Below are 26880 nucleotides of genomic sequence, written 5' to 3'. Positions count from 1 at the left end.
TATCAGAGGACACGGCCCTGAGGACGGCTGGGGGACGGATGGGGTGGAGGAAGAGGAGAGGGAGCTGGGGGAAGGCCCGAGGGTCAGGGATGGGGCCCATCTGAGTTCCCTCGCAGATGGGAAGAGCAGGAGCCTGCCTTGGAGGCAGGCAAAGTCCAGGCGGTGCAACTCAGCCCCGCCTGGGGGCTACGTACAGGAAGGAGGGAACAGGGGACGGAGGCCCTTGCCTGGGCTGAAGCAGTCACAGGCTCTGGGGTGGGGGTGGGGAGCTCCCACGGCAGGGCCAGAGAGCCCAGAGTCTTCCCACTGCCCAGGGACAGGCACAGCCAGATTGTCTTGTCCCCGTCACCTGTTAGCCTCAGCAGGATGTGCACAGGGGCCGCAGCCTGGGATGCCAGGAATTTTCCGTTCGCTGCTAAGCCAGGTGGCAGCCTGAGAAGGAGGCAAGGGGGACAAAGCCCAGGGCTGGGGCGCTGACCCCCAACAGCAGCCTCGCCCCGCAGCCCAGTTCAGCCGAGATGCTCCCCCCATCAGCTTCCCGCAGGCGCCTCTGCCCGGCCGTGACAGCCCACCTCCTCCACCACCGGGAAGTGGGGGGACAGGGAGTGAGAGGGTGCCACATGCTGTGCTGGCCCTTCTGGAAACTTCCTGAAGGAAGAATGGAAAAGTCTGTGCAATCCCTGGCAACACGGCCCGGCCCCGGAACCATCGCTGCTTGAGATGGTCGCGTTAGGTTTTGCTTGGCCCGGGTTTGGTGTAAAATTCCAGGTTTCACCCTGCACTGCCGCATCCTGGCTCCCCTGCGTCTCCAGAGAGGATGCACTGAGGACAAAGCCAGGCGCCCTTTCCGGTGACCTCCTGTGACCTTGCCCACCCCCTCCCCCCAGACCCTTAGTTCTTACAGAAACAACTGTCAGGGGCAGGGGGCAGTCAGTCACCTCCAGAAGCCAAAGGAACAGGAAGGCCCCGTAAATAAGCACATCTGCCCTGGGGGACAGAAGGAGGAACGGCAGAGGTGGGCATGTCCATGAGTGTATCAGTGACCCAGGGGCTCCCACTGGCCAGGAGTCTGCTGGGCGCCCGTCACTAATGCCAGCCCCATGCATCCTTGCCCCACCCCCATCAGGCCGACAGGACGACCCCCATTTTCCTGGTGAGGCCTCTGAGGCCGAGATGGACTGAGGAGTTGGCCCAAGGTCGCACAGCATACCCAGTGGCCCAGGGGGGATTTGAGTGTCCTCACTCTGTCCCTTGTCTGGCCTCAGGCAAGGTAACTTCTTCCTATCGAGTTTTAACTCCACACTGAGGCTAAAACCAGCGGACTTAATTATAACCCATCATCAATGCCTTTGCTCAACAAATGGCCAGCAGAACACGTGGTTCTTTAGAGCAAGCCTTAAGCATCTTAGCCTGTGGGAATCAGTCCCTGTGTGTAGTGTGCTGAGTCTCGGACAGGCGAGCCTTTCCTGGTAATCGGGTTTTCTTCGGCTGAGAGACTGGAGCTGCCGTTCTGGGTGGAGGCTCATCGAGCATCGAGGGGTTCCTGGACCGTTTCGCTTATTCTGCAAGTCTCTACCAAGCCTTGCCCTCTGGCCCAGGTGCCAGGCTGGACACTGGGCCAGTGACGCAGGCGTGGAGCTGCCCTCCTGGGACACGAGCCCCAGTTCTCTGCACCCCAGGCTGAACCCCATGTTTCTGCTTTGCGTAGCTATGGCCCCAGGAGCTCCCTGTGGGCCCCAGGCTGTCAGAGGTCCTGGTCCTGCTCCTGTGCCTGAGCCCTCCCCTCCCAGATGTCCCCACGCTGGCTTCCGGTTGTCCTTCCAGGCTTGGCTCATAGTCACCTTTTCGGAGCTTGCGAGCTCCCTGACTCCATGGAGACCCCACCCGCTGACCTCTATCCTTGCAGCTCACAGCACTGTGGCCTCTCCAGAGCCACCTCTTCCTTCCAGCGTTAGTCACTTGTCCCTTCCACGCCCCTTGCTGGTGGAGACTCAGCTCAAGGCCGACCCCAAACCTAGGCCAGCCCCTGCACATCATGCTCTTGAGAGATATCTGTTGAATGAATGAATGAATGAATGAGTGCCTGTGCAGGTTGTCCCTGCCCTATGAAGGCCGAGGCCCCCACGCCATGAACCCCGCTGGGGAGTGGATGCTCTGGTGCCCTCTGGCGTCTGGCCCCCACAGAGCAGGAAGCCCAGGTCCCTTCGCAACACATTCCCTCCTCCACGGGGAGGGCAGCACCAAGACGGAGCAGAGACAGGCATCCGGCCCAGGGAGTCTGCGCCCCGCATTTGCCTTTCAGCTTCCCCGCTCCCATCAGCTCTCTCCAGAGGAGCTGCTGGCCCGATCCGCCTGCAACCACCACGATTAATTACGATCCCTGGGCACTACGTCTCACACCAGCTCCATAGCAACAGCGGTTTGCAAATGCCAGCAAGTGGTTTTTCCAAAAGGACTCTCCCCCTACACAAAATAGAACATTTTGAGTGAAATTTAAACACAGTTTCTGAACGGTGCTCTTCTGATGTCTTCACACTTCACAAATGCTTTCTTGCAAACGGGTGTCCCAGTTACCCTGGGCCGGTGCCAAGGCCCTCGGCCCAGCATCTGTTTCCTCAGCTTCAAGGCAGCCGTGATGAGACCTGAAAACAAACAAGGAGACACGCACCTCGGGGCTGTGTGTGCATGTGTGTTCATGTGTGTTATCTGTGCATGTGTGTGCAAACATGTTCATGGGTGTTTATTTGTGCACCTTATGTTGTGTGTACATGCATGTGTGTATGTGTGTGCTTATGTGTGTGTTGTGTGTGCACACGTATGCACACGTGTGCATGCAGCTGGCCAGCAACCCAGACCTCTGCTGCGATATGAGCTTTAGTAGAAAAGAGCACCGTCTGCCATGGTTTGGTGCAAAAGTCCAAGGCCAAGAGGAGAGTGGGGATCCATGTTTGAGTGGCTGGTGCCAATCACTCTGCTAGACGCTGGCTCCCACGAGTGAAGCAGAGGGAGATCCAGATGGGCTTCCATGTGGAGGTGCCCAGAGAGACCCTTACAGTGTCATCACTCTGCCTTGGGGATGGCGGAAGAGAGTAAAGGGGAGGCGGTGAGGACAGCAGCCTGGCAGGTGCACCTGCTCCCCGCTGAGAGCAACACCCACGGGGCTCGCTCCAGTGACCGGTCCAGGCTGGGCGTCCCCATTCACCGCCACCTCTAGGGCAGGTCAGACGCTGATGCAACCCCTTGGTGACTACCTACTGGAGAACGGGTTTCCTTCCAACTTAGACACTGCCCCCAGGAAGCCTGGGGTCAGCCGGAGGAGCGTAGACCCCAGCCCAAAGATCTATGTGAAGGACCAGTGCTGCATGTGTGAGAGGTACAGGGGCTGCTTTGGGAGTCCTAAGAAGAATGCAGTTCCTTTTGTGGGCTCCAAGGACAACGCAGCGTTGGCGCTGGGTCTTGACAAGTAGGTGGCCTGTGGAGAGGCTCCAGGCCTTGGGGACAGAGTGGGCGGAGCCGGTGGCACAGCAGGCTGAGTGACAGAGCCAAGGGGGCAGGGGAGGCGTAGATGGCAGTGGATTGGCTAATCAGGGAAGCTCTGGTCTCCAGCAGGGGTTGTATTCGTGAGAAATGGGGAGCAGTGTGAAGCTGGCAGCACCGATGCCGTCAGAGCAGGGACCAGGAGAGATGGCTCGGAGGCAGATGGGACAGCCTGGCTTAAAGACAGGAGCTCAGGCCGGTGCCAGGGCGCCTGGGCAAGGCGGTGAGGGTCAGACTGGGGACAGAGAGAAGACTCCTTCCCCCTTCCACCGCCCCCACCTCCTGTAGCTCTTGGGGCCCAAGCAGTGCCTCAGATGGGAGTGCCATTGGAGCAATGAGCTCTCCCAGTGGCTCAGTGCTGCCCCTGCTGGCAGATGCTTGGAGCTGCCCAGAGGAAGCTTCATGAGCAGGTCTCCCTGTCACTGTCTGAGGAGGGGTGGTGGGGTCCCCAGCTCCCTGGAGGCCACAGGCACCTACCCCACTGCTGACTTCAATGTCTGCCATGCACAGGGACACTTAAGGGCAGCATTTTAGGATTTATGCACTCAACACCCTCCCTGAAACCGTCTGCTGTGGGTTCGGGGTGCAGTGATAAAGACGGGGTCTCGATCGTGTTGGTGTGCAGGATGCTGAGCCCCTCGGGCCTGGGGGACAGGTCGGCCTTTCCTGGGGAAGGGGCGGGCCCGCTGCGGTGGCTGTGCCTGTGCCGGGGGCGGTGCCTGTGCCGGTGCCTGTGCCGGGGGCGGTCCCGGATTTGCCTGTGTCGTGAGTGCAGCGGGTCCAGCGTTACCCAAGGAGGCTTAAGGTTATCAGCGAGCTCCAGGAGCCACTGGAGAAAGGAGGAAGATAAAGCAGGATTTAAAAGGAAAATAACAAAAAGAAAAACTGTATTTTCTAATCCAAACCCTGCCCTGCGGTGGCTTTGTTAACCCCCAGTCACTCTTTCAAGACATAAACTGGTGAGGGCCACAGTCACTGCAGCGATTCCACTTTATCTTGTCCTACCAAGGTATTAAAGAGGAACTGGGAGCACATTAAAGAAACACACGGCCCAATTTAATCATGATTCTCTCTAAGACAATTGCCGGGATCTCTCCGTTACAGCTGCCGGAGCAGAACAATCCTATAGATGCTCCGTGGGCCGGGCACAATTCACCCTCCGCTGCCTCCACAGCTGGCCCGTTTATCAGTCGAGGGAGAGCTTTGGGGTTTACGTCTTTAATGGGATTTAGTGGAGGGGCTCCCCAGGTGCTCTCCCAGAGCGGGAGGGGGTGGCCCAGATCCCAGCCTCCCAGACTCCCCCGCTCGCTGCACCTGCCCCGCCACGGCCCCCACCAGGAGGATGCTGAACAGAGAGGCGGAGCGCTGAGGAGCTCAGCTCAGGGCCCCTTACCAGCGCGCCACAATCGCGGTCGAGGCTGGGCGGCAGGACACTGACCAGAAGCCAGCCTCGTTCCGTGGCCACCGCGGGTGGACGGCACCAGTTCCGCCCTCCTGCATTGTCTCTCTGCAAACTCAGGCAGCTGTGACCACTTGCCTCCTGCTGGCTCCAGTGTTCAGGAAGGGGGCAGTCAGGGAGCCAGCAGAGGTAGGGTCGGGTGGGGCTCCCTGGCCTCACTCTCGCTTCCTGTCCACTGGGGGACGTGAGACATGGGGCAAAGCAGCCTCTGTGGGTTCAGTTTTCCCAGCAGGAAATAGGAAAGGATGGAGGAGCTGACCTGGACCGTCGCTAAGTTTCCTCCCATGTAGTTCATGCTCTGTCCCGTGAGGAGGAAGCAAGAGTTCGGGACTGGTGGGATCCTTGAGGGTCTGGCGCACAGTCCCGGTGCAGAGCTGAGCCGTAAGTGGGGATGGTTCTGAAAGAGCCAGGGTTCCTCGAGAACCGTCCATCACCCGATGCTTGGGCCACTTGCATGAGATCTGAAAATGGGCCCGCTGGCCCAGATCCCTCAGGTGCAGACAGATTAGCAGGAAGTGGGTGGAGACTTTGGATTTATGGAGACACACAGGACACCTGTCCAGGAAATGTAATTTTCTCCCAGTCCTTACACAGTTTTCTCAGAGCTCCTGTTTTTATGATTGGTATTCTTTAAAAAAAAATTTATTTATTTGAAAACCAGAGCTACAGAGAGAAAGGGAGAGAAAAAGAGATATCTTCCATCTGCTGGTTCACTCTCCCAGATGGTCACAATGGCCAGCACAGATCCAGGCTGAAGCCAGGATCTTCATCTGGGTCTCCCACATGGGTGACAGGGGCCCAAACACTTGGGCCATCCTCTGCTGCTTTTCCCAGGTCATTAGCCGGGGGCTGGATCAGAAGTGGAGAAGCTGGACTCGAACCAGTGCCCCTTTGGGGTGCCGGTGTTCCAGGTGGCGGCTTGACATGCTGTGCTGCAGCCCCGCCCCAGGACCATGTTCCAATCATCAGCCTCTCCCCACTGGCTTGAACATCCATTGGGATGACAATGCTTCCTTCACGTTTGAAAATAATCTCTCAGCTGCCTAGACGGGCCCCTGACTTAAAGGACCACACCTCCCGCACAAGCAGTGTCTGACTTAACTTCATTTTGCTCCACGTGTGAGTTCTCTGAGGTCTTAGGGAAGCTTCGCCTGCAGCCGTGTTGCCTGCTATTGCAGGCACGACTGGATCCAGGGGTTCAATCAGTGGCCTCAAGGGTCAGTGCCTCCTCCCCTGAGGCCTGACTATGATGCCAGCTCCCTCCGGGACTCCATATGCTTCCAGGAGCAGTAGGTTTCACCCTCCCAGGTTCAAGGCCAGCAGAGAAGAGCATCCCTGCTTCCCAGTGGCTCCAACCATTGTCCAGGAATGAGCTCTGATTGTCCCTGCTGGGGCCACGAGTCCATCCCTGAGCCAATCAGCACGGCCCTGATCGCCTGAGTGACACTCTTCACTCCTGGACTGAGCTGGGGCTAAGAACAAGCGGATACTTTCACCAAAAGAACACCACATACGCTAGGATCGCATCCAGCACTGCCCTCCCTTCAGCCATGTGGCGCCTCTCAGCCCAGCAGAGGTGGTGACCGTGCCCAGCGTCCCGCAGAGCTATTGTGGGAACAGATGGACAGGAAGGGGTCCAGGGCACGTCTGTGCTCCAGAGATGCTGCTGTGACCGTTTGGTGCCATTGTCATCTGATGGGGTTGATTCACTGCCTAATGGGGCGTGGCTCGGGGCGGGCACACAGCCCCAGGGGCTGGCCTGGGATGCACACCCTCAGGGAGCGTGGAAAGATGGGGAGGGCAGGGGGTTTGGCTTCCAGCCTTCTGCGAGGACATGGCCAAGTCTAAGCTGGGGGCAGGGCCTCTCAGGCTGGTGAGAGGGAGGTCATGGATTAGCTCCTGGGAGCCGAGAGGAGAGCAAAGGTGCCAGAATCAGAACCCCCAGGGCCTGGCCCCTGGCATCAGCACTGCCCTGCCTGCTCTCCGTCTCTGCTGGGCCACAGCGGCCAGTCCTGAGGCGGGCCCTTCCCCGTAGGGGTTCTTCATGTCCCTGAGAAAGACCCTGGCTTCTTACCCCAGGGCTGGTAGGAGCAACTCTTGCGATGATCTCTAATAAATCAAAAATTGGTTCGAGGTGAGAGCAAGAGACACACGGGACACAAACCTACAGTCTCATCCAAGCGCAGGCTCTGCCAGCCACCAGCCACCCACAACCCTGGCAAATCCCCACTGAGTCCTGGCAGGCCTGAAACAGGGGGTGAATGCCCAGCACCTGGCTCACATGTCTAGCCCTGGACTCCGGCCTGGGGGGCCCAAGCATGGTGGCGCCTCCTGGGTTTGGGTCCCAGAGAGGGATGACCCCAACATCCCCATCTCCTTCCATAACTCCTCATGAAGCCACTGCCCAGGAACTGGTGTTAAGAAATCTCTGTAGTTTTCAGCCTCGGTCTCCCTTGGGATAAGGAGCCCCCTGCATCCACTGCCTTCTCTGTGACTTGGGCTGAGACGACCTCTCTGAGCTCCAAGGGGGACCCTTACTCTTAGCATCCAGGGGTCTCGGAGGAGGAACTCTCCCCTGTCTGACCTACAAGACTTGAACCCCATTTCCTCTCTCTTCGTCATTGTCTTTCTGGACACAAACACCCGGGGTGGCCCCTGCCCTCCCACTCCACATCAAGGTCTGGAACCAAGATGGCCTTTGGGATTCTGTTCGCACCTCCCAGACTCCCACCCTTTCCATTCCCAGCAATGATGCTGGGCCAGTGGCTTCTGAGAGTCCCAGGGAGAAGCCCTGGGCTTGGCTGATGGCAGCTCAGGCCCTCGGCCTCCCCAGCCACTACCTCGCACTCCACCTGCCCAGGGTCCATCTGTCACTCCCCTACCCACCAACACAGCCGCCTGAGATCTTTTGTTACCCATAAAAGTTTAGTGTCCTCTGCAAATGTGGACGTTTTATTGGACATTTCTTCCCCCAGGTCCTTCGTAACGATTTTAAATAAGGCAAAGCCTGGCCCCAAGCCAGTGCCATGGTTTCCATGTGGCTGCCAGCAATGCCGTACGTCCTCAGCCTGCATGTTCAGGTGGGCAGCCAGTTCACACTGCACACTGGGACATTCTCCTCACCCACCCCACCCCCAGCACCCTCCGGCCACGATGGCTTGGCCTTCTGAGAGCCTTGGGGTAGAACTTTCTCAGATGCTTCTAGAAAGCGCCTCTTCACCTGCTCAGGGAGAGTTGTGAATTGGGCTTCTTGGCCTGGCACTCCCTGAGTGTCTGGGATACACCCTGGACGGTGCCAGGCGTGGTTTCCCACCTCTCACGTGTTTTTCCTACCAAGGCTCAAGGAGGTAGAGCAAGCCCGCGGCGTGGTTCCCAGAACCCAGCACCAGGTGGGAATTGTTTAACTCGATTCCCATGGCTGGAAAATCCCGGTAATTGTGTAATAACAACAGCAGCCGCACTCAGCAATTTCCCAGGGTTCTTCATCTTCAGACCACTTTACCCGCATTAACTAATTACGTCCCCCAGCCTCCCTCGGAAGCAGGGAAGGGCTGCTGGCCCCCGGCTCTCGTGGAGCACGCGCTCACTGACTGCGAGGAGCCCCACGAAGGAGCCCCAAGTCTCCCCCTGGGCAGCCGGCCCCTGGCCCTGCACGTGACCCCCTGAGCCTCCTGCTGGCCCCGCGGAGCACTGGCAAGGAGGAGGGCTGTGTCCTGCCACCTAGGCTGGTGGGGGAAGAACGTGGGTGACCACTGGCCCTGCCTAGGCCTGGGGGCTCCAGGGACCCTCTGTCTCCTCCTCTTTCCCTTCTCTTTTGGCTTCTCCTTCAACCACCCCTGACTTTGAGGGCCCGGCTCTCCCCACCACCTGTCAGGTACTTGGCTACAGATCGAGTGCCCTGTGGCTGTCCTCTGTCCTCCCACACATGCTGCTCCCTGACCACGGGGTGGGGGCCCTTGAGAGAAGTCAGGGACATCTACAGCCACGGCAGCTCCCTGCACCCATCATGGGCCGGCCAGGCTCCCTGGCACTGTTTTGCTCCAGGACAGATGCTGCCTGAAACCCTGAGGCCCAGCCACGGCACCTACCCACTGTCCAGCGACTCCCCCCAGAGTCCCAGGACCCAGGCCAGGGAAGCTGTGGAGGTGGGGCTCAGAACGTGGGTCTGAGTTGTGAACATGACACTCCGGGGGTCTCTGCAGAAGGCACCCTGTGCTCTGTGCATGGGCCTGCTGGCCGCAGAGCCCCTGCTGCAGAGCTTGGTGTGAGGATGGCCACACCCCACGTGCTGGGGGCACAGGCATACCCTGGCCCCCAGAAGCGCCCCCAGTAGCGGGGGGAGATTTCATGCCCTGGAGCCCAGGAGGACCCCAGGCGACAGGAGTGCCGGCTGCCGCCACCCTGGCCCTTGTCAGGAGTAGAAGTCTGTCTCCTCCCATCCTCGGGCCTCCGTTCCCCCTCATCCTGCCCACTGGCAGTGCTCAGGGCCCTGCCTGCCAAGGACTCCCTGAGCAGCCTCCTTCCCAGTGGGACCGGTGGCCTCCACCTCAGACCCTGTACAGAGCAGAGCAGACAGGTGGCAAAGTGCCCGGGGCCGCAGCAGCAGAGCGGGGGATGCTTCTTGCCTTGCCGCCCGGGATGCGCCAGCCCTGAGCAGCCTGGGACCATCATCATCCATCCCCTAATCAACCCTGCCCTGCTTCCAGGCGGTGTGGCCCTCGTGCTTTATGGGCTTCTGCTGCTGGTGTTTATCATACACCCAGGTACGACGCCGGCTGCGTCTCTTAGGAACTGGCTCATGAGGCACTGGCCATCCGCACGCACAGCACTCAGCGGGCACGTGCGGTGCGGAAGGGGCTCGTGGCGCCAGCAGCGCTGATTTACAAGCCCAGCCCCCTCCTCCCGGCCGCCCCCCGCCCCCGGGAGGCTTGCCGGGAGGTGCGTGGCAGCATTGCAGGCCATGATGACTTTCTGGGTAACGTATACACTCTCACCACCCCTCGGCCTCTCTCCTTCATTTTTCATGAGAACTGGCACGAGATTAATGACTGAGCCGCAGAAGAGACGGAGTGCCACGCCACTCTGATTTATTGGCCACTTAGCGTTGATGAAGCTGCAAACAAAAGTCAAACAGATGTTGCAGCTGCGTTTTTCTTTATCAAAACCCACAGCTTTTTGCATTTTTAACCACTTCTAACGCTGCCGTCCTGCTAGCTCCACAGAAAGGGGTACAGGCTCTGGGCCTCCTTCCCCGCCACCCAAGGCCGACCCCCGCCGTGGCTGCGAGGAGGGCGTGAGCACCCCACGGCTCTTGCTCTGGGCGATGTGTGGCCCCTCAGGAGGTCTCGGGGAGGAGCTCCATGCTGGGCCCCTCACCCGTCTCCAGGGCTGCTATCAAACCTGGGCTGGAGTAGGCTCAGCTTCCTCTGCAAACCAGAAACCTCCCCCAGCTCCATCTCAAACCAGTGGCTGGTCACTGACCACCCCGCCAGCGGCATGCCCAGGGCCTGGGATGTGAATGCTGGCTGGGGCTCAGCTCCATGCCGAGCCCTTTCTCCCTCCTGGCGAGGTTAAGACCAGGGTTACTCGTCTCCCCTTTCTGATGCTTGGTGAGATTAGGGGCTCGCCCCAGATCCTGGGTCCACATCTGCCCTGGCCCTGGCCCCTGCACCCTGTCCCTCGCCTCTCAGGAACCGGAAAGCACAGGAACCAAGGGGCCTCGCTCTAGGCTGCATCCCCTAAATCTCAGTGCCATCCCGAGGTCCCGCCCTCCAGACAGGCTTCGCTGGCTTCTGCTTGAGGGGGCCGATTCCCTGGCTGGGGGCTCTTCAAGGGGAACTGGTGGCCCAGGGTGGGGAGACCTGCAGGAGAACACTTGCCTGGTCCTCCCTCACTGCTAATCCCCTGCTGCCGTGCCTGGCCTCCCGAAGCAGCCTGGACTGGCTATAAATCCAGCCTGCTGGAAACAGGAGCTACTGCATAGCATTTGGGATGACAGGAGCCATTGCTGGTGGCCCTGGCTGGGCCCACCTCGGCCTCACCAAGCTCCTGAGGTGCTCTTGTTCAGAGCAACTTCATTTCCTCAAATCCCCATCAGCTGTCATTAAGGAGATCCACTCCTATCCCACCGCCCATCCCCAACCTCAGTGCCCACAACGGGGAAGCTGGCCTGGTTCCAAGTCTCCCCAGGGAACCTCAGCAGCCCAGGTTCCCAGGACAGGAAGGACCAAACCCACATCTGAGAGGAGGCAGAGTCTCCTACCCTGGCTGCTCTCCTGGGCTAAAGTCTTCCCGAATGGAAGCCCCTCCCCAGGGAGTGGCCTCCACCATAGCCATGGGCAGTAGGGACCCTCGGGACAGGGAGAGCTGTGAGGACAGCACAGCCCCAGGCCAGCACTGCTCAGAGACCCAGCACCAGCTGGCAGCTGAGGGGAGCCGGGTCCAGAGCCCCAGCGGGGACCCGGCTTAGGAGAAGGATGGCTGCCCTGCTTCCACGGGGACTCGGTTGCTGGCCAGGCCTCTCTTCCAGGGACTGCTTGAAAGTGGCTTCCTTTGTCCGAACTGTGTTCCAGACAACACCAGGGTTCCTAGAGGGTGCTCAGGCTCATGTTCAGATGGGCACGGAAGAGGGGGCCTCTTGCACACGGCACCACCAAAGCTCCAAGGAGTCCTGCACCAGGAGCCTGTTCCACCTAGGGCAGGGGTTCTCTGCACACCATTCTTAGCCTCTCCCGGGCCTGGGGAGGCAAAGGTGACTAGTGCGTCCTGCCTGCCCTCTTTGTTGAGGGGAGCTGGAGGCGAGTGTGGGTTCCATCCACAGTGCCAGGGAGCACCGCTGGGTCTGTAGGTCATCCCTGGACTGGAGGCAGAGAGCAAGGGGCAGGCAGGGGCCCCAGGGAAGGGCCCTGCTCCCACATCCACGCCCAGGGATGGGGGGGGGGGGCACAGGCTTTGGACACCGAGACGAGGGCTTGGCTGTGCAGGGAGGGAGAGACGACGGGAGGGAGTATGGAGGTTGGGACCTGTGCAGCAGGAACCCAGGCGCCACCCTCGTCAGGAGAGGCTGGTGTGGGCCAAGGGTGCGGAGAGCCCCTCGCGGAGTCACGCTCCATCACAAGCAGCTGGGGTGCTTTGATGTCCCTAGGGGAGCAGTCGACAGGAGAGCCAGGAGGGGCAGGGTGGGGCTGGAAAGAACCTGGTGGGCTGGAGGCCAGTGGTTGGACGGGGACACCAGGAGATGAGGCAGAGCTAACAACCCAGGCCCGAGGCTCGCCATGGCAGGGTGTCTGGGTGCGCGCCTGGGAGCTGCCACTGGGAGGGTGGGACTTGAATGGGTGGCTGGCTGCTGGGAGCTGAGCCCCGGCCACTCAGGGCTCCCTGGGGTCTGGTGTGGGGGCACCTGGGGCCAGGAGTAGCAGGTGCCTCTCCAGGCCCTGCCCTGGCTCCCTGCAGCAGCACCGTGACACAGGCAGGGGCACAGTTTCCAGGCACAGGTGAGGAGCCGGACGCTCCAGGAGGAGGGAGGGCTCTCCCAGGCTCTCTCCAGAAGGTTCTGGAGCTTCCATGAGGCTTGTGGTTATCCTTGGCTCCCCAACCACTGCATGGCACCCCATGGGGTCCACTCTGTGCCCTCCCAACCTCACTGTGAACACCAGCCAGACCTCTGGGATATACAGGGGGCCATCCTCAGAAGTCCAGTTCACTGTGGTGGAGAAAGGCCGCTCATGTCTCTGGGGAAACCCCACAGCCCAGGCAGGAGCCCCGCCCCCACCCCAGGCCCGCGTGGCCAGCCCCGGGCAGTGGTGAACCAGAGAGATGTCAGAGCAGCTCAGGCGTGGCCAGGGCTCCGTGACTGCAGAATCGAGAACCGAGGGCCCCGGGCGAGCTCAGGCACAGCCGTGACCTCCTGTCCAGGCACAGCCGTGATCCTTTCGGCCACCTGCCCCGAGGAGCTGCTCCAGCCCAGCCCTCAGTGGGCACCATGAGGGCTCCAATGCCATTATGAGCGCTTCGTGAAACTGATATGTTAGGTCTCCAAGGCTAATAGATTTTTTTCTGCCGAAAACGCCCAGTAAAATGTACAACGAATGCATACAATTGCAACGTTGCCAAGAAGCGGCATACACCCCAAATAATCCTCCGGTGCCTTAAAACCAGCCCTGAGCAGTGGGGGCGGGGGTGGGGGTGGCCGATGCTTCACTATGAGCTCTGGATTCCACCGGCAGGAGGTCTGGGCCCTGGGCTGGCAAAGGGGTGAGAGGCAGAAGCCACGGAGCCACCTGCTTCTGCACCCTGACCCCAAACCCTGGAGCCCCCAGGGGCTGGGACCACCTGCTGATCGTGTGAACAGAGAACGGCGAGGCCTGTGCCAGGCGCACCCTCAGATTGGCACGAGCAGCAGGGCCAGCATCCCCAAGCAGGTCATGACGGCCGGGGGGCTCACAGGCCCTGGCACGCGAGGCCCTGGAAGGGACATGGATGTGGCTCGAGATATTCTTCAGGAACAGGGGCAGGGAGCCCACAGCCTGCCTCTGACCTCGACAGAGGCCTCAGACGCAGAGAAGGAAGCACCAGCTTCCCATCGGGTCCTCCTGGGGAAGCCCCGCGTTTGTAGACACAGAAGACTGAAGCAAGGTCACGAGGCCCCAGGTGATGGCAGGTCACGGCTCAGCCTTGCTGGAGTCTGCAAACCTGAAATGCCAGGCGCTGTAACACCTCCGGTGCCTTGACCTTGCGGTCCAGGAGATATTGTAGACAGACCCAAAGCCAGTTGCCCGCCTGCTGTGGGCAGGTAGAGAGGGTAAGGTATCAGGGAAGGCTCCCTGGAGGAGGAGGGGATCCTGGTGCCTGTCCTCAGAGAGTAGTAGATGGGCGCTGGTTATGCAGAGAGAGGCAGCAGACCTTCCTAAAATAAGAGCTTCTGGGTGCTCTGTGAGGTTTGGGGATTGGGTGCCCGGTGAGTGGGGGCCTCTGCCTGCCTCACCCCTGTCACCTCGGCCTCACACAGGTACCCAGCTCTGCTTAGCTGGCCGCGGGGCAGGAAGCTGCAGCCCTTTCATTTCCCAGGCGGCTGACAGGCCAGCTCGCTCCCACCGGGCCACTCCTCCTGCTCCAGAGCCTGATCAGAGGAAGCTCCGGGGAGCGTGCTGGCTCCTGCAGCCCTGTGATCCTCCCGCGCCCTGCTCAGCGGCTGGCACTGCCACCCGGCCGGGTCCAGCCCCAGCCCGGGGAGGCCGGCATGCTGGCCTACAGAATGCAGGGCTGGGTCTCCCCCCACGCCTCCCATCTCCTGGGTCAGCCCAGCCATGCCGTGAGCACAACACGTCTGCCCAGCCCACCTGACTCCGGGCACATGGCAAAGGTGAACCGAAATGTGAGGTGGGAATGTGCTTGGGCCAAGCGAGAAGAGGCCCTCGTTGTCTTGGCAAGACCTGAGTTTGGAGTTGCAATCCTGGCTTCCAGCCCAGGCACGTGGCTTTGGGCAAAGCCACAGTCTGGCTGCAGACGGAGGGCGCCCTGCCCGGCAGCCCGGCCCAGCCCTGCCGGCCTCCCTGGCCAGCGCGGGCACCCGATGAGATAATGGCTGGGAAGTGCTTTGAGAAGAATAAAGTGTGCACCGATGTCAGGGATTATCATTATTATTAAGGAGCGTGATTACCGCAATCCAGAGAAGCTGCCGTTAACGAGAAGGCTCCTGTTCGTGTTGATTTAATTTCCTGGTTAACTGAGCGTTGGCAAGAAAAAAACTATATTTCAACCCTTATTGAAAATCCTTTTAAGTTATGCCAGTCTTCTTTCTCGTGCTGGTCCTGGTATAGTCTTGGGTCGTTATTTATTAATGGATGGATTGATTCATGCGTTCGTTTCTTACTCTCGCTCGGACCACATCCAGAAAAAGCTGCTTCAGCCCCAGCCTCCTCAGTGCCTGGGGTCCCGCCCACCCCAGGTGAAATGTCAGGAAAAGCAGCCGAGACAGATCTGGGGGGCACAAAATCCCAGGCCGGGGCCCCCCACGCAGTGCTGGCCACAGCTCCCTGCTGCGGTAGAGGGGCTAAGCCAGGTTCTCCCGGCTTTATCCCTGTGCCTCCATAACATGTCACGCCTGATCTGACCCAGTAAACAGCCTCACCTTTGGGGGACCATGGGAAGGTCCCAGCAGGCCCCAGATCATTGCAATGAAGCCGCTGCCTCGCGGAGACCCCGTGATGCAGCCCGGTCGGGGCTGGCAGGGAGGTGGAGGCTGGGCCATCTAAGTAGAGCCGTTTGGGGACACAGGAGTTGCGGCCTCAGGGTCTCCAGCAGGCAGCGCTTCCTTTCTTAAGCCCCGCAGGGACTCCAAGGACAACTAGATTCCTGGCTCCTGCCTGGGTGGTGCTGCCTTGGAGAGGGTTGGGGCCGTTGGTGCGGGCAGCAGCCCCCAGGCTACAGGCAGAGGGGCTGCTCTATCCCTCTGGGACCCCCGCTTTGGCCCTGGTAAGAAGAGAGCAGTGATGCCCACATTCAGGAGTGAAGCAGGGCCCGGAAGCTGTGGGTGCCGCCGTGGACATGGGGTCTGTGTAGCTGTGCTGGAGACACGGTGGCGCCTGCTCTGGGCGTCCCATGTCACATACACGGCGGCCATGCCATGGGTCCATGGTTTGTCTACCCAGGATGCCAGGCAATGTCTGGAGGTTCGTGTAAGGGGTCACCATGTGAGAGGCGGAGCTTAATGGAGACCAGGATGCTGCCTTGCTTATCAGCCTGGAGTTCGGGCACGCAGGGCTCTGCCCACGCCCGCTAGGGGCTGCGCTGGCCCCATGCTGCCAGTCTCTGTGCTCTTCCCCCAGAACCCTGACATCGTCCTGGTGCACTATCTCAACGTGCCGGCCATCGAGGACTGTGGCAAGCCCTGCGGCCCCATCCTCTGCTCCATCAACACCGACAAAAAGGAGTGGGCGAAATGGACGAAAGAAGAGCTCGTCGGGCAGCTGAAACCCATGTGTGAGTAGCCTCGGCTGGCTGCAGCCCCCACGCGAGTCGTGGAGCCCTGTCTCGCTTGGCTGACAGTGGATGACGGGGACACCGTGAGCTGAGCACAATGCCCACCCCATCCCCATTGCACCTGACTCTCACCAGCCCCCTCCACCCCAGGCAGGGCCAAAACATCCCACCCATAGGACAGGTGAGAAAAGCTGAGAGACACAAAGCAACCAGAGCGAGGACAGGAGCTCTCTCGCCCGCCCAGGACTGCGCCTCCCAGGCCACAGACAGCGGGGCAGGGGGCTGGGCTGCAGAGGAGGGACCTGCCACAGCGGGCCCTGCCTCCTGTCCTCGGCCAGGCTCAGCCTAGCATCCTGGACCCGGGGCCTGTGGCAGCTCCCGCACCGGGTGGCGAACGGTGATGGGAATTGAGCAGGATTTGAGTTTGTCGGCCAAGGGATGCTTTCTGCCGCATCTGTCAGGTGCAAGTCACTGAATGCAAATCACCGTGGACGTCCAGGGAGCTGGGGCTCGGCCGGGACCTCCTTCCCTTGGGCTGTGGGTCATGGCAGCCACAGGAGCGGGGCGGGGGTGGGACAGGGGCTCTGTGTGTCCAGGAGGCAAGTCCTGGACAGCTGGGCTCTGGGTCTGCCAGAGCCAATAAGGACATGAGATGTCCAGTCCTGGACGAGGGCCCCCAGGGTGTAGGAACACTGACTGCCCAGGCTCAGAGAAGCACTGACCAGCAGCACCACACCGGCGGGTCAGAACCAGGACCTGCAGGGGAGCTGCTGGAGGGAACCCCGGCCCTGGGCCCCTTCACAGGGAGCCACCACAGTGTCCTTCCCGGGGTCCAAGCTGCGGGGACCAGCCCCTCCCGAGAGGCCTCAGGCAGGGGGTTGAGGATGAGGATCCGGAGGGGTTCTGGGAGGGAAGGAGGCCGCCCAGCAGGAGGTGACCCAGGCCCTCAGACTGAGCCTCCTCTCGTGTCTTTGTCCTGAGCCAAGTGCCCAGGCCAGCTTGGCCTTGCTGCCCCTGCCTGGAGCCAGAAGCCTTGCAGGCTGCAAACGGCTTTCGCGATGGCTCTGACTGCACCCCCACACCTCTGGCCTCTGCCCTGCTGGGACGCCACTCTTCCACCTTCCGCGGCCCCGCCTCCCTGTGCCTGGTGCTCCCCCGGCTTCACTGGCTCCCTGCCGCCCCCTCCTGCGCCAGGCTGAACACCTCCCCAGCCTTCCCTGCCCACCCCCAGGCCTCCCCAAGACCCCAGGAGAGAGTCATCAGACTGAAGCTCGCCCAAGGGACTGCTTGAGCCCCTGCAGTTCTGCCAGCGGCCCGGGAGGCACTGGGCACGTGGGTGCCTCTCTGCCTGTCTGGGGGACGGCTGGGGAAGTGACCACGCTGGCTCCAGTGCGTTCCGAGCAGTGGATAAAGGTCTCCAAGTGCCAGACCCTTCTGGACACGTCCAAGGCCAGGCCTGTGGCTGGAGTGCTCAGGGTCCCAGTGCCAGGGGTTCTGCCTCCACACCTGCTTGCTAACCCCTTCTGATTCAGCACTTATGGGCACGGGGCTCTGCCCACCCCACCCCGGGCTGAGCAATGACTCCACTCGTGGCGGGCACAGAAGCCACCTGGCCCGGGTGGGAGGCAGAGGCAGAGCCGATGAGTGGGAGGGGGCCCTCGTCCTGACTCTGCAGCTGCCTGGGCATGGCCCCAGGCCCATCACCCACCCTCCTGGAGAGAGAGAGGGGAAGAATCTGGTGGCCTCTGCTTCCAGCCTGCTCAGTGGGGCCTGGCTTGGCTCCCGGAGTCCAGGTGCGTAGTGGCCGCCCCATGGGAATGGGCGCCCCCTCCTTGCCCCTTCTTCCTGGCCTCTCTGCACCTGTCAACCTTTGCCCTCGGTTACTAGAAGGAGTTCCCTGTGTCGGATTCCGCTGGTACCTTGGGGCCCCTTTGCTAGTGAGAGGCCCCCATCCACATAGTGGAAGTTCCAGAAATCACGTTAGCCAGAGATCACCAGGCGCTGCTCCCAAGGGAAGGGCTGGCTTTGCAAGATGTACTGGCCCCACAAGCAGCCCCTCTCCCTCACCCATCCCATTGCTGGTTCCCTGGCTCCATCACACAGGAACACTGCCTCCAGGCTGGGTGGCGGGGACCAGCTCTGTGACCCCCAGGGAGGGGACCCAGACAGACCTGAGTTGGCCCCTGATGCGTAACTGGGGAGCACTGGCAATGCCTGCCCAAGCCTCTGCGGCAAAGGAGTGTGCTGCACCTGCTGCACGTGCGCAGACCGGCAGGCGCAGCCCGGGCGGGGCGGCTCCGGTGACAGCTTCTGGCGCCAGGAACCCAGGCAGGGCTCAGCTCGCCGAGCTCGGGGAAGCAGAGGCATGCGGAGAGCCGAGATGGCAGCCAATGTGGTTCCAGAATCAGGCGTGCCGCCCGACGCCGGAGCCAGACACATTAGCTTCCCCACATCTCACATAAATCACGTCCCTTCAAAGACTTCACAGTTGGATTTCCCGATGTTTCCAAATTTCTCTGCCCTGCAGCAGAGTTGTCAGTGGTTTAATCAAAATGTTGTGCTTCTCGGTGGGGAAGGGAAACTGATCCGAGTCCTCGCCTCTCCCGTGGAGAGATGGGGACCCCTGGTCCTCTCATACCGGGAGCCTCACGGACGCTGCCTCCTGCCCCAGACCAATTTGGAGAACCCCGTCTTGAGTCCTGCAACTGTGCCCTTGGGTCAGCCCGCACTCTGGATGCCTGCTCCAGGAGGAAAAACAAATAGACAAACACTAAGGTGTCTGATGGGAATTCCCAGTTCCCAAAGCTCCCCCCGTCTTCTGGGATCCTGTCCTGAACCCTTACAAGCCGTGGACCAGTGGCTTAAATAAAACAGGAGTGGATTTCTCTCCTGCAGAGCAGGTCAGGGTCGATATGGCAGCCCCAGGTGTCAATCAGCCGCCCAGGCTCCTTCCAGTGGTTGCTTGGACATTCTCAGGGTGTGGCCCCCTTTCATGAGGCCTGAGATGGCTGCTCCAGCTCCTGCTATTGCAACTGCATTCCAAGCAGTGGGAAGGGGAGAAGGTAGAGTGGGGGGAAGCTTTTCTTCCCGTCGACATCAAGTCATTTCCACCTGTGTCGCTGGCCAGACATTTGCCATATGGTCAGCCCCAGTTGCAAGGGACTGGGAAGTACAATGTTTTCCTGAGCACTTGGCGAATGAGGTTCTGCACGTGAGTCGTTCGGGGCTGAGGAGAGCTGGGCTCAGCCAGGGACACCCGGAAGGCCCCAGCTTCTGGGCCCACAATGCACAGAACCGCTCGTCTCGGCTCAAGGTCTCCGATGATTGGCTGAGGGTGGGAGTTTACAGAACCCAACGGGAGGCGATCTGAAGCTCAGCGCATCTTGTTCTGGAAATTCTGGGGTTTGGGCTGGACAGTGCAGGAGCACTGCACCTGGCAAACACCCGAGGTGTGCGTGAGGGGCTGAGTGTGAATGTAGGGGGTCCGCTCCCCACATCAACCACTGACAGTCAATTGCAAGGTGGGAGACGGACGCACAGGCAGAGGTCTGGCGGAGGCTTGCTCCGTGGCCCATGGCTTCACTTCCAGCCTTCACTCTGCTCGAGCATCCGGGAGCCAGATGGAGCCAGTGCCCCCGGAAACCATTCGCACCCTCGGAGCGCCCGTGGCTCTCTGCCCTGCCCCGTTTCCTGGCAGCAGGGGGAGGGGACAGACTTGTGGTCACTTCCTGGCTAGCAGCCGGCGAGGTTGAGGCATCCTTAGTGAGGGGTGAGGGGGGGCTCTGTGCTCACAGCATCTCGCCCAGTTGTCCCCCAGGGGCCCTTCCTGGAGTGCCCCTGCTGGCCACCTGGCGCCACACTGCCAAGCAAGCCCCAGCCATCACCAGGGAGCCCCAGCAGCCTCCCAGCCTGTCTCTCTCCAAGCTGCCATCCCATAGTCTCCTGGTCCTGAATCAGAGGCCTCTAGGGCAGATGCCCTCGGCAGGATGGGGAGGGCCACGCAGGAAGGAGCAGCACGGCCCAAGGACCCAGCCCATTCCTGCCCTCATGTGACATGGAAGCTTCCACACAACAACACATGCACCCGCACACCACTGCTCCCGTCACCACGACACACGGGGACACATGAGGGCCCAGCAGGCGAAGCCTGGCACTAGCACCGCCTCCAATACGCTGTCTCCAAGAGCAGCCTTGGAGAGACGGTCCAGTCCCCATCCTGTCCCCTCACAAAACGTATAAGTGGGCCAGACGGCAGGCGGCCAAGCCCCAGCTCCCCTCTGACCAGGGCGAGGCCTGGCCAAGCACCTGAACTCTCAGAGCCTGGGTGTCCTCTTTCCCGGTGGGGACGGTATGGACCCCTCCCCCAGGGCCCGTGCAGCCATCAGGGGACGTCATGGATATAAAGCACCTGGGGTCCAGACTGTGGCCGCACCCAGAGCAGAAGTCTTTGAAGACTGAGCACTCCCGGGCTGAGCACATGCTCGTCCCACTCAGGTGGGCACCCAGCTGGACAGGCCTCCAGGGGTCCTTCGGACCGCGGAGCGTGACACGCTGTTCAAGCTCCTGCTCTGAGCTCAGCTGGTGCAGGGCCCTGGGGTGAGTGCCACGGAGGAGGCAGCCAGGCCCTGCGGTCAGCTGGTGCAGGGCCCTGGGGCGGGTGCCACGGAGGAGGCGGCCAGGCCCTGCCCTCAGCTGGTGCAGGGCCCTGGGGCGGGTGCCACGAGGAGGCAGCCAGGCCCTGCCCTCAGCTGGTGCAGGGCCCTGGGGCGGGTGCCACGAGGAGGCAGCCAGGCCCTACCCTCGGCTGGTGCAGGGCCCTGGGGCGGGTGCCACGAGGAGGCGGCCAGGCCCTGCCCTCAGGAACTCCTTCCAGAGTCCAGAGAATGATGGCCCTACGGGCAAGCAGATGACTCTGCCTCCAAGTGCTGCAATGCCAGCACCTCGGGGAGGGGGCTGGGCACATATGACGGAAGGGGGGCTCTCCTCAGGCCTTGAGGGGTCTGCAGGGTTTGGAGACGAGGAGGAGCTGCGGGGGCTCCCATCATTCTGCAGGGATCAGCAAAAAGTGGGCAGAGCAGTACTAGCTGGAGTAGCATTGAGGTGAAGGGACACACGGGGCTCAAGGCTTCCAGGGCTGGGTGAGGATGACGAGTGGAGGCCATGTTGAGTGTGGAGGGACAGAGGCCATGATGAGTGTGGAGGGTGGAGACCATGTTGAGTGTCAGGGGACGGAGGCCATGTTGAGTGTGGAGGGATGGGGGCCATGTTGTGTGGAGGGACAGAGGCCATGTTGAGTGTGGAGGGTGGAGGCCATGATGAGTGTGGAGGGTGGAGGCCATGTTGAGTGTGGAGGGATGGAGGCCATGTTGAGTGTGGAGGGATGGGGGCCATGTTGAGTGTGGAGGGATGGAGGCCATGTTGAGTGTGGAGGGACGGAAGCCATGTTGAGTGTGGAGGGACAGAGGCCATGATGAGTGTGGAGGGATGGAGGCTGTTAGAGTGGGAGATGACAAAGGCCATGTGACGAGGGTGAGGGGACAGGGTTCCTGTTGATGGTGAGGTGGCAGAGGCCACGGTGAGGGTGAGAGTGTGCGGGGCATGAGTGATGAGGCGACTGAGACGTGAGATGATAATGGATATGTTGGGACTGGAGAAGCCATGACAAGTGTGGAGAGGCAGGGATTGCACTGAATGTGAGGTGATGAGTGTTAAGTCCATAGTGCTGCAGAGGCCACAGTCAGAGCAGTGGGAAATCTGGGGTGCAGCCTGCTGAGCGTGAGGGTGGAGGCATGGTGACGAGGGGGTTCCAGGTGTTACGGCTCCCAGCATCCCGTGCTACCCCAAACACCTTAGGTCCTTGCCTGCAGGAGCCCAAGGCTCAGCCTCCTCCCCACAGGCTCACAGAACGGGCGGCCTGGGCTCCAGGCAGTGTGCAGGCTGGCGCAGCCAGGGCCGAAGACAGGGAACCCCGATAGCCCCGAGCTGGCCTGCGGCAGCGGGGAAACACAGCAGGCCAGCCGCCAGCACTGCCTCGCCTGCTGCCGAGGCCATGGGCACGGTCACGGTCCTCTCAGCTCAGCGGAGCCCTTGTCCTCCAGGATCCCAGCCCTCCCTCAGCCTGCCCAGAAGTCCTCGCCGCTGCTAACACCCAGGCCCTGGGTTGTACAGTCATAATGCAGTCTTTTGTTTTCTCGTAATTTTTCAGACAAAGACCAAAGATCCAGTAAGGGGGGCTGTGTTTATTTGTTTTGCTTTTTTGCTTAGATTGTAATCCTGGTGATTATAGAATATCAAGAAGTAAAATCAGCAAAGGCTTCCCTGGGCCTTGCTGCACCCGTTCCTGGTTGATGAGCGCCACCTGGTGGCCAGCAGCAGCCCAGCTCCCAGATGCACACCCAGTCCGGGATGGGGGGGTCCCATCCCCACCCCTGCCTCTGGACCTGGCGTTGGGGAGGTGGTGGAAGGCTCTGATGAGGGTTGGCTTGGGGAGGGTCCGGAACCACGGAAGAAGCCCTAAGCCAAGGCTCCATCTCTTCTGAGTCGGGGTGGGAAAGGGCGCCACCCCTGAGCCGTAGGGCCTGTCCCTAAGCCTGGGCAGATCCTGCAGGGAAAGAGGAGCCCGTGGCAGAGAAAGTCCCAACAATGCGCCTGCTGGAGCCGCCCCGGGAGCGAGGGGCTGTGGTTGGGAAGGCTTGAGGGCTTCTTTCTGTCCAGTGAGGGCTCAGGCTCGGGCACCTCCAGGCACCCCCAAAGCCACCAAGACCCAGCCAGGCCTGAGCAAAGACTTGGGGCTGTGAGAAGGCGGCTCCCACCCTCCCCCCCGTTCTGACGTGGAGGGGTGGCCCCAGAACCTGAACTTCCTGGGGAGTGGGGTGCTCATGTGGGGCCCCCAGGAAACACTCCTCAGCTATAGCATGTCCGGCAAGAGCAGGGTTCACACGTTTGCAAGCCTGACGCCTCCCGTGTCAGAGGGAGGGGCAGGTTAGGGAGGCTCCCAGACAGCACAGAGAATTGGGGAGAGTTTCTGGGTGTTCTAGGTCTTCCTGTAGACTCCGGGTTAAGGTAACACAACCCTGGAGGTGTCCTGGAGTTGCAGCTGAGGCGTCGCTGCCAGGACTGGTGGGGCCTTGCCCGCCGCTCACTAACTTGAACTTGTGGGAAGTCCTAGAGTCCCGTAATAGGAAGCCCACCTGCGTGTCTGTGGCAGACCCCAGGCACGGGGATCAGCTCTGTCCCTCAGGGTAAAGGCCTTGCCTCCTGCCTGTGAACCCAGGACGTGGGGGTGACAGAGGGGGCTAGGGTGGCACCCTTTGGTTAGGAGCAGGTGCGTGGGAGCCTTGGCTCTCCAGGCAAGCCCAGCCGCTGCCCCTCCTGCCAGAACTGCTGGCCTCAGCGGAAGGCTGGGTGTAGGTGGGGACTGGCGGCTTGCGCCTGCCCCTGCGATCCAGGTTTGTTTGGCACGTGTGTTTCTCCCTCTGGTAAATGCCTCAGAACTGATTCGGCCCCGGAGAAGGACAGAAGCAGAGGCCCTGTCTCCCCGGCTCCTCACCCCCCGGACACCCACTCGCTTCCATCTTAATCGCTCACCTGCTCCGTGGGTTTCTGTGGGAGCTCCTCTGGGCTAGAGCTGGAGACACAGCTGGGCCCAGCCATGTCCCAGGCCTGCCTGTCACCCAGAGCTGATTCTGAGCCCCTGCTCTGTGCCAGGGTGGTTTTGTCAGATTTAGGATTCCTCGCCGTTGTCACGTCCCCAGAATCTCAGCCTCTCTTTAAAGACCGGAGTCTCACTGGCGGCCTCCCTGCAGCACCGCCCCCAATTCCTGGCCAGCAGCTGAGGCCGGGTCCTTGGGCAATCTGATGAGAAGCAATATGGAAGCCTCTGGACTCCTTCTGTGTCCCTGTCCCTACTGCCAAGCGGCCTGGAGGACCGGACAGACAGCTGGCCACTCCCATGCCTGGGACACCGGCTGCAGCTGTGCCTGAATGAGAAGAGGATCCCAGAAGCCGCGTGGCTCCTGGATGTGGAGATAACTATTGAAGCTCCTCTCCCTGCCAAGTGGCACCCCAGGCATTCCTAGATAACCAGAGCTTCTAGCGCCTGCACACCCGCACTCCCGTGTGTGGGAAGCCTGGCCGCTGTGACAACACTGCGTGGCCTGGTAGCTCCAGCACCCTTGGCCTGCTCAGCGTGGCTGGGCAGAAACAGCTGTCACTGACACCTCGGACATGGAGGCGGGGCCTGGCTGCCGCCTTAGCAGCCAGAAAGTTCTCCCCTCCCCCTCAGGTTCAGTGCTCTGCCCGGAACCTGCCGCCTGGGCCATTTCCCAGGGTGTATGTGACGTAGGACGGGAGCCCGTGCCCTCTGGTCCCAGGGGGAACCTCAATGCCTGGGTCCCCATAATGAGTACCAGGAATTTCAAGTTGGTTGGGGTCAGGCACACGCCTCCTGTCACAGGCACACATGTGTGTGCGCACACACGCACACACACACACACATCCCAGCCTGTCCCCCTCAGCCTCTGCACTCCTGGAAATGAGATTTCTGAAAATCTTGTCCCCGGGACCAATAGGAGAATCAGAGTTGAGTGGTGAGATGGGGAAATTGAATAGCATGTGGGTGTCTGGCTATGAGAAGTTAAATTTAATGAAAATTCCATCCAGTTGAACCAAGAAATCAGAAGCAGGGCCTTTATTCCTGTCAACAAGGATACAGTGGAAATTAACCCAACGCCGCCGCTGCTTCCCAGCGACTTTGCTGCCGTGGCGACAGCCTGCCGCTGTCAACAACCTGCGGCCCGGAAGGGGCTCCTGTCCACTCCCCTGAGGCACATGGCCACCCCCCTCTCCCGCCCCACGGCCTCCCACACACCTGGGGCCCCTGGGAGCCTCCCAGCTGTCCCACTGCCTGGACAAATGAGCTCAGTGCCCCTTTTCCAGTTTCAAGGAGACCCGGTTTGGACGGCAAGTTGACTGCTTCCCCTCTTTCGAGATCTTCCTTGGGTAGACTAAGGATGAGGCCAGGCTAAGGAGGAGGAAGGCCCCCATGGCCCTCTGGTCAGGGACACTGCTGCTTGTCCTTGTCACCTGCTCACCATGGCACCAAGAAACCTCTTCCTTTGTCCAGAAAGCCAGCTGTTGATTCCAGCAGGTGCTGCCTGTGCCGTTACCGTGGTGACGGACACTCCAGCTGAACTTGCCCTGTCATCCTTCCAGACACAGAACAGGGGACAGGCCCTGGCTCTCGCCAGCTCTCCTTGCTGGCCCTGGTCCACCTCCGTTGCCTGTGGGTGCCACAAACCAGAACCCCAGGGCTCAGGCCCTCTCATTGGCAGGTGTCTGATGTCCTTTGAGAAACAATGGACCAGCAAGAACACCCACTCTACAGACGAGGAAACTGAGGTCCAGAGGAACCAAGGACTTCCCAAGGTCACGTGATATGAGAAGCAAAGAGCTGCCGACACACAGCCCCAGGCCAGTGTGGTCCTGGGGCTCAGCTCCCACCGGCTCCCCACACCTCTGAGCCCCAGCACCTTCCTCCCATGTAGCCTCAGCCTGTCTCTCAGGGAGATTCAGGAATCATGGTTTGTGGCCTCCATAGATGACCAAGAGGGGCGGCCCCTGGGCCCCCAGTCTGGCCCTCCCCACGCCCGCCTCAACCCCAGTAACAGGAACTCCAAGCCTGACATCCCCCCGCAACCAAACCCCGCCCCCAAGCCCCACACTGGCTGGCTGGGGTGAGGTCCATCTGCCAGTTCTCTCTGGAAGTGTCCCTGAGGTGCACCTGTAAACAGACACCTCGGCCTGGGCCCACATCTGGAGATCCCTGCGGGCAGCGGCCTCCCCTGGACTTCCCTCCCCCTCGCCCGCTAGCTCGTGTGCTAAGAGCAACACCACCACAGCACCCTGGGGGCTGAAGTCTTTCTGCTCTGGTCTGGGGGCTCAGCCAACTGGGCGGTCGCTCACTCGGGCCTGGCTGCCCACCTGGCCTGGCCCAAGCACAATCGGGAGCCAGGGGCTGTGGAGCTCCTGTCGCCTACCTCCAGCCAGCGGGGTCCCTTAGGCGGCCAGCATCAGCAGCCCAGGAGTCTGGTCACCCGGGCCATGCAGGAATCCAGGAATCAGACTCCCTGTGTCAGAGAGGAGCGAGCCTGGCTGTGCCCACCGGGATCTCTGGAGGCTTCTCTCCCCTGCCTGCTGCCTGGTGGCCCCGCAGGCCCCTCTGCGCTGGAATCTGCAGCCCCTGCCACCACTCACCTGCTGGTTACCAAAGCTCTCTGAGCCTTCGTTTTGGTTGAATGACAGGAGCATCAGAGGACGCTGGAGATGTCCCCTCCACACCGCGGGTCCCCAAACTCCAGCCCAAACCCCCTGGAGGGCTGTGGAGTTCCTGATGCAACAGGGCCTGGGAATGTGCATTCCGTGCTGCAGGCCCACACTCCGAGAACCACTGTGAGCACGAGAGCGCCCAGCGCCCGCCCCCAGCAGGTGCCCGGCTGGGCCGTGTTGTGGTTATTTAGGCTCGCAGCATGTGCCACCGTACCTGGCACATGGGGGCGTGCCCAAGGCCCGCTGTCACTGTTTGTTGCGAGTGTTACTGAGACATGAGCTACGCTTACAGCTCAGAGGTGGGAGCGATGACCCAAGAAGACAGAAAGCGGCTGTGCTGGAGTGGGCGTGACCGAGCGCCAGTCACTCCACTGCACTACCTTGCGTCTGCCGGGGGGGGGGGGGGGGGGGGCTGGGCACTGCTTCCCACATGGGAGGGGGCAGTGAGCAGCTCACCAACACCTGCCTCGGGACTCAGCCTCCAGCCCCCCTGAGAGGGCAATGAGGGCCAGAGCAGCCCCGGGCGGGCAGGAGCTTGTGCCAGGCTGCGCTGGGCTGGAAGGAAGTGGGGGATTTAA

The 26880-nt window shown here is 61.1% G+C and overlaps 1 protein-coding gene across 18 annotated transcripts in view; it reads left to right on the top strand.

Annotated features, from left to right (window-relative positions):
- CAMTA1 (calmodulin binding transcription activator 1) overlaps positions 1-26880 on the top strand; it is an 848439-nt gene that overhangs the window by 738897 nt on the left and 82662 nt on the right. For all 18 annotated transcript variants that reach the window (XM_070079345.1, XM_070079355.1, XM_070079348.1 and 15 more), the window contains one exon: positions 15823-15976. In XM_070079345.1, coding sequence (XP_069935446.1) covers positions 15823-15976 — 154 coding nt within the window. The remainder of the gene's footprint in view (positions 1-15822; positions 15977-26880) is intronic.

This window comes from Oryctolagus cuniculus, chromosome 7, assembly GCF_964237555.1.
Source record: "Oryctolagus cuniculus chromosome 7, mOryCun1.1, whole genome shotgun sequence".
Taxonomy (NCBI): Eukaryota; Metazoa; Chordata; class Mammalia; order Lagomorpha; family Leporidae; genus Oryctolagus; species Oryctolagus cuniculus.
This window is presented reverse-complemented; position numbering and strand designations above follow the sequence as displayed.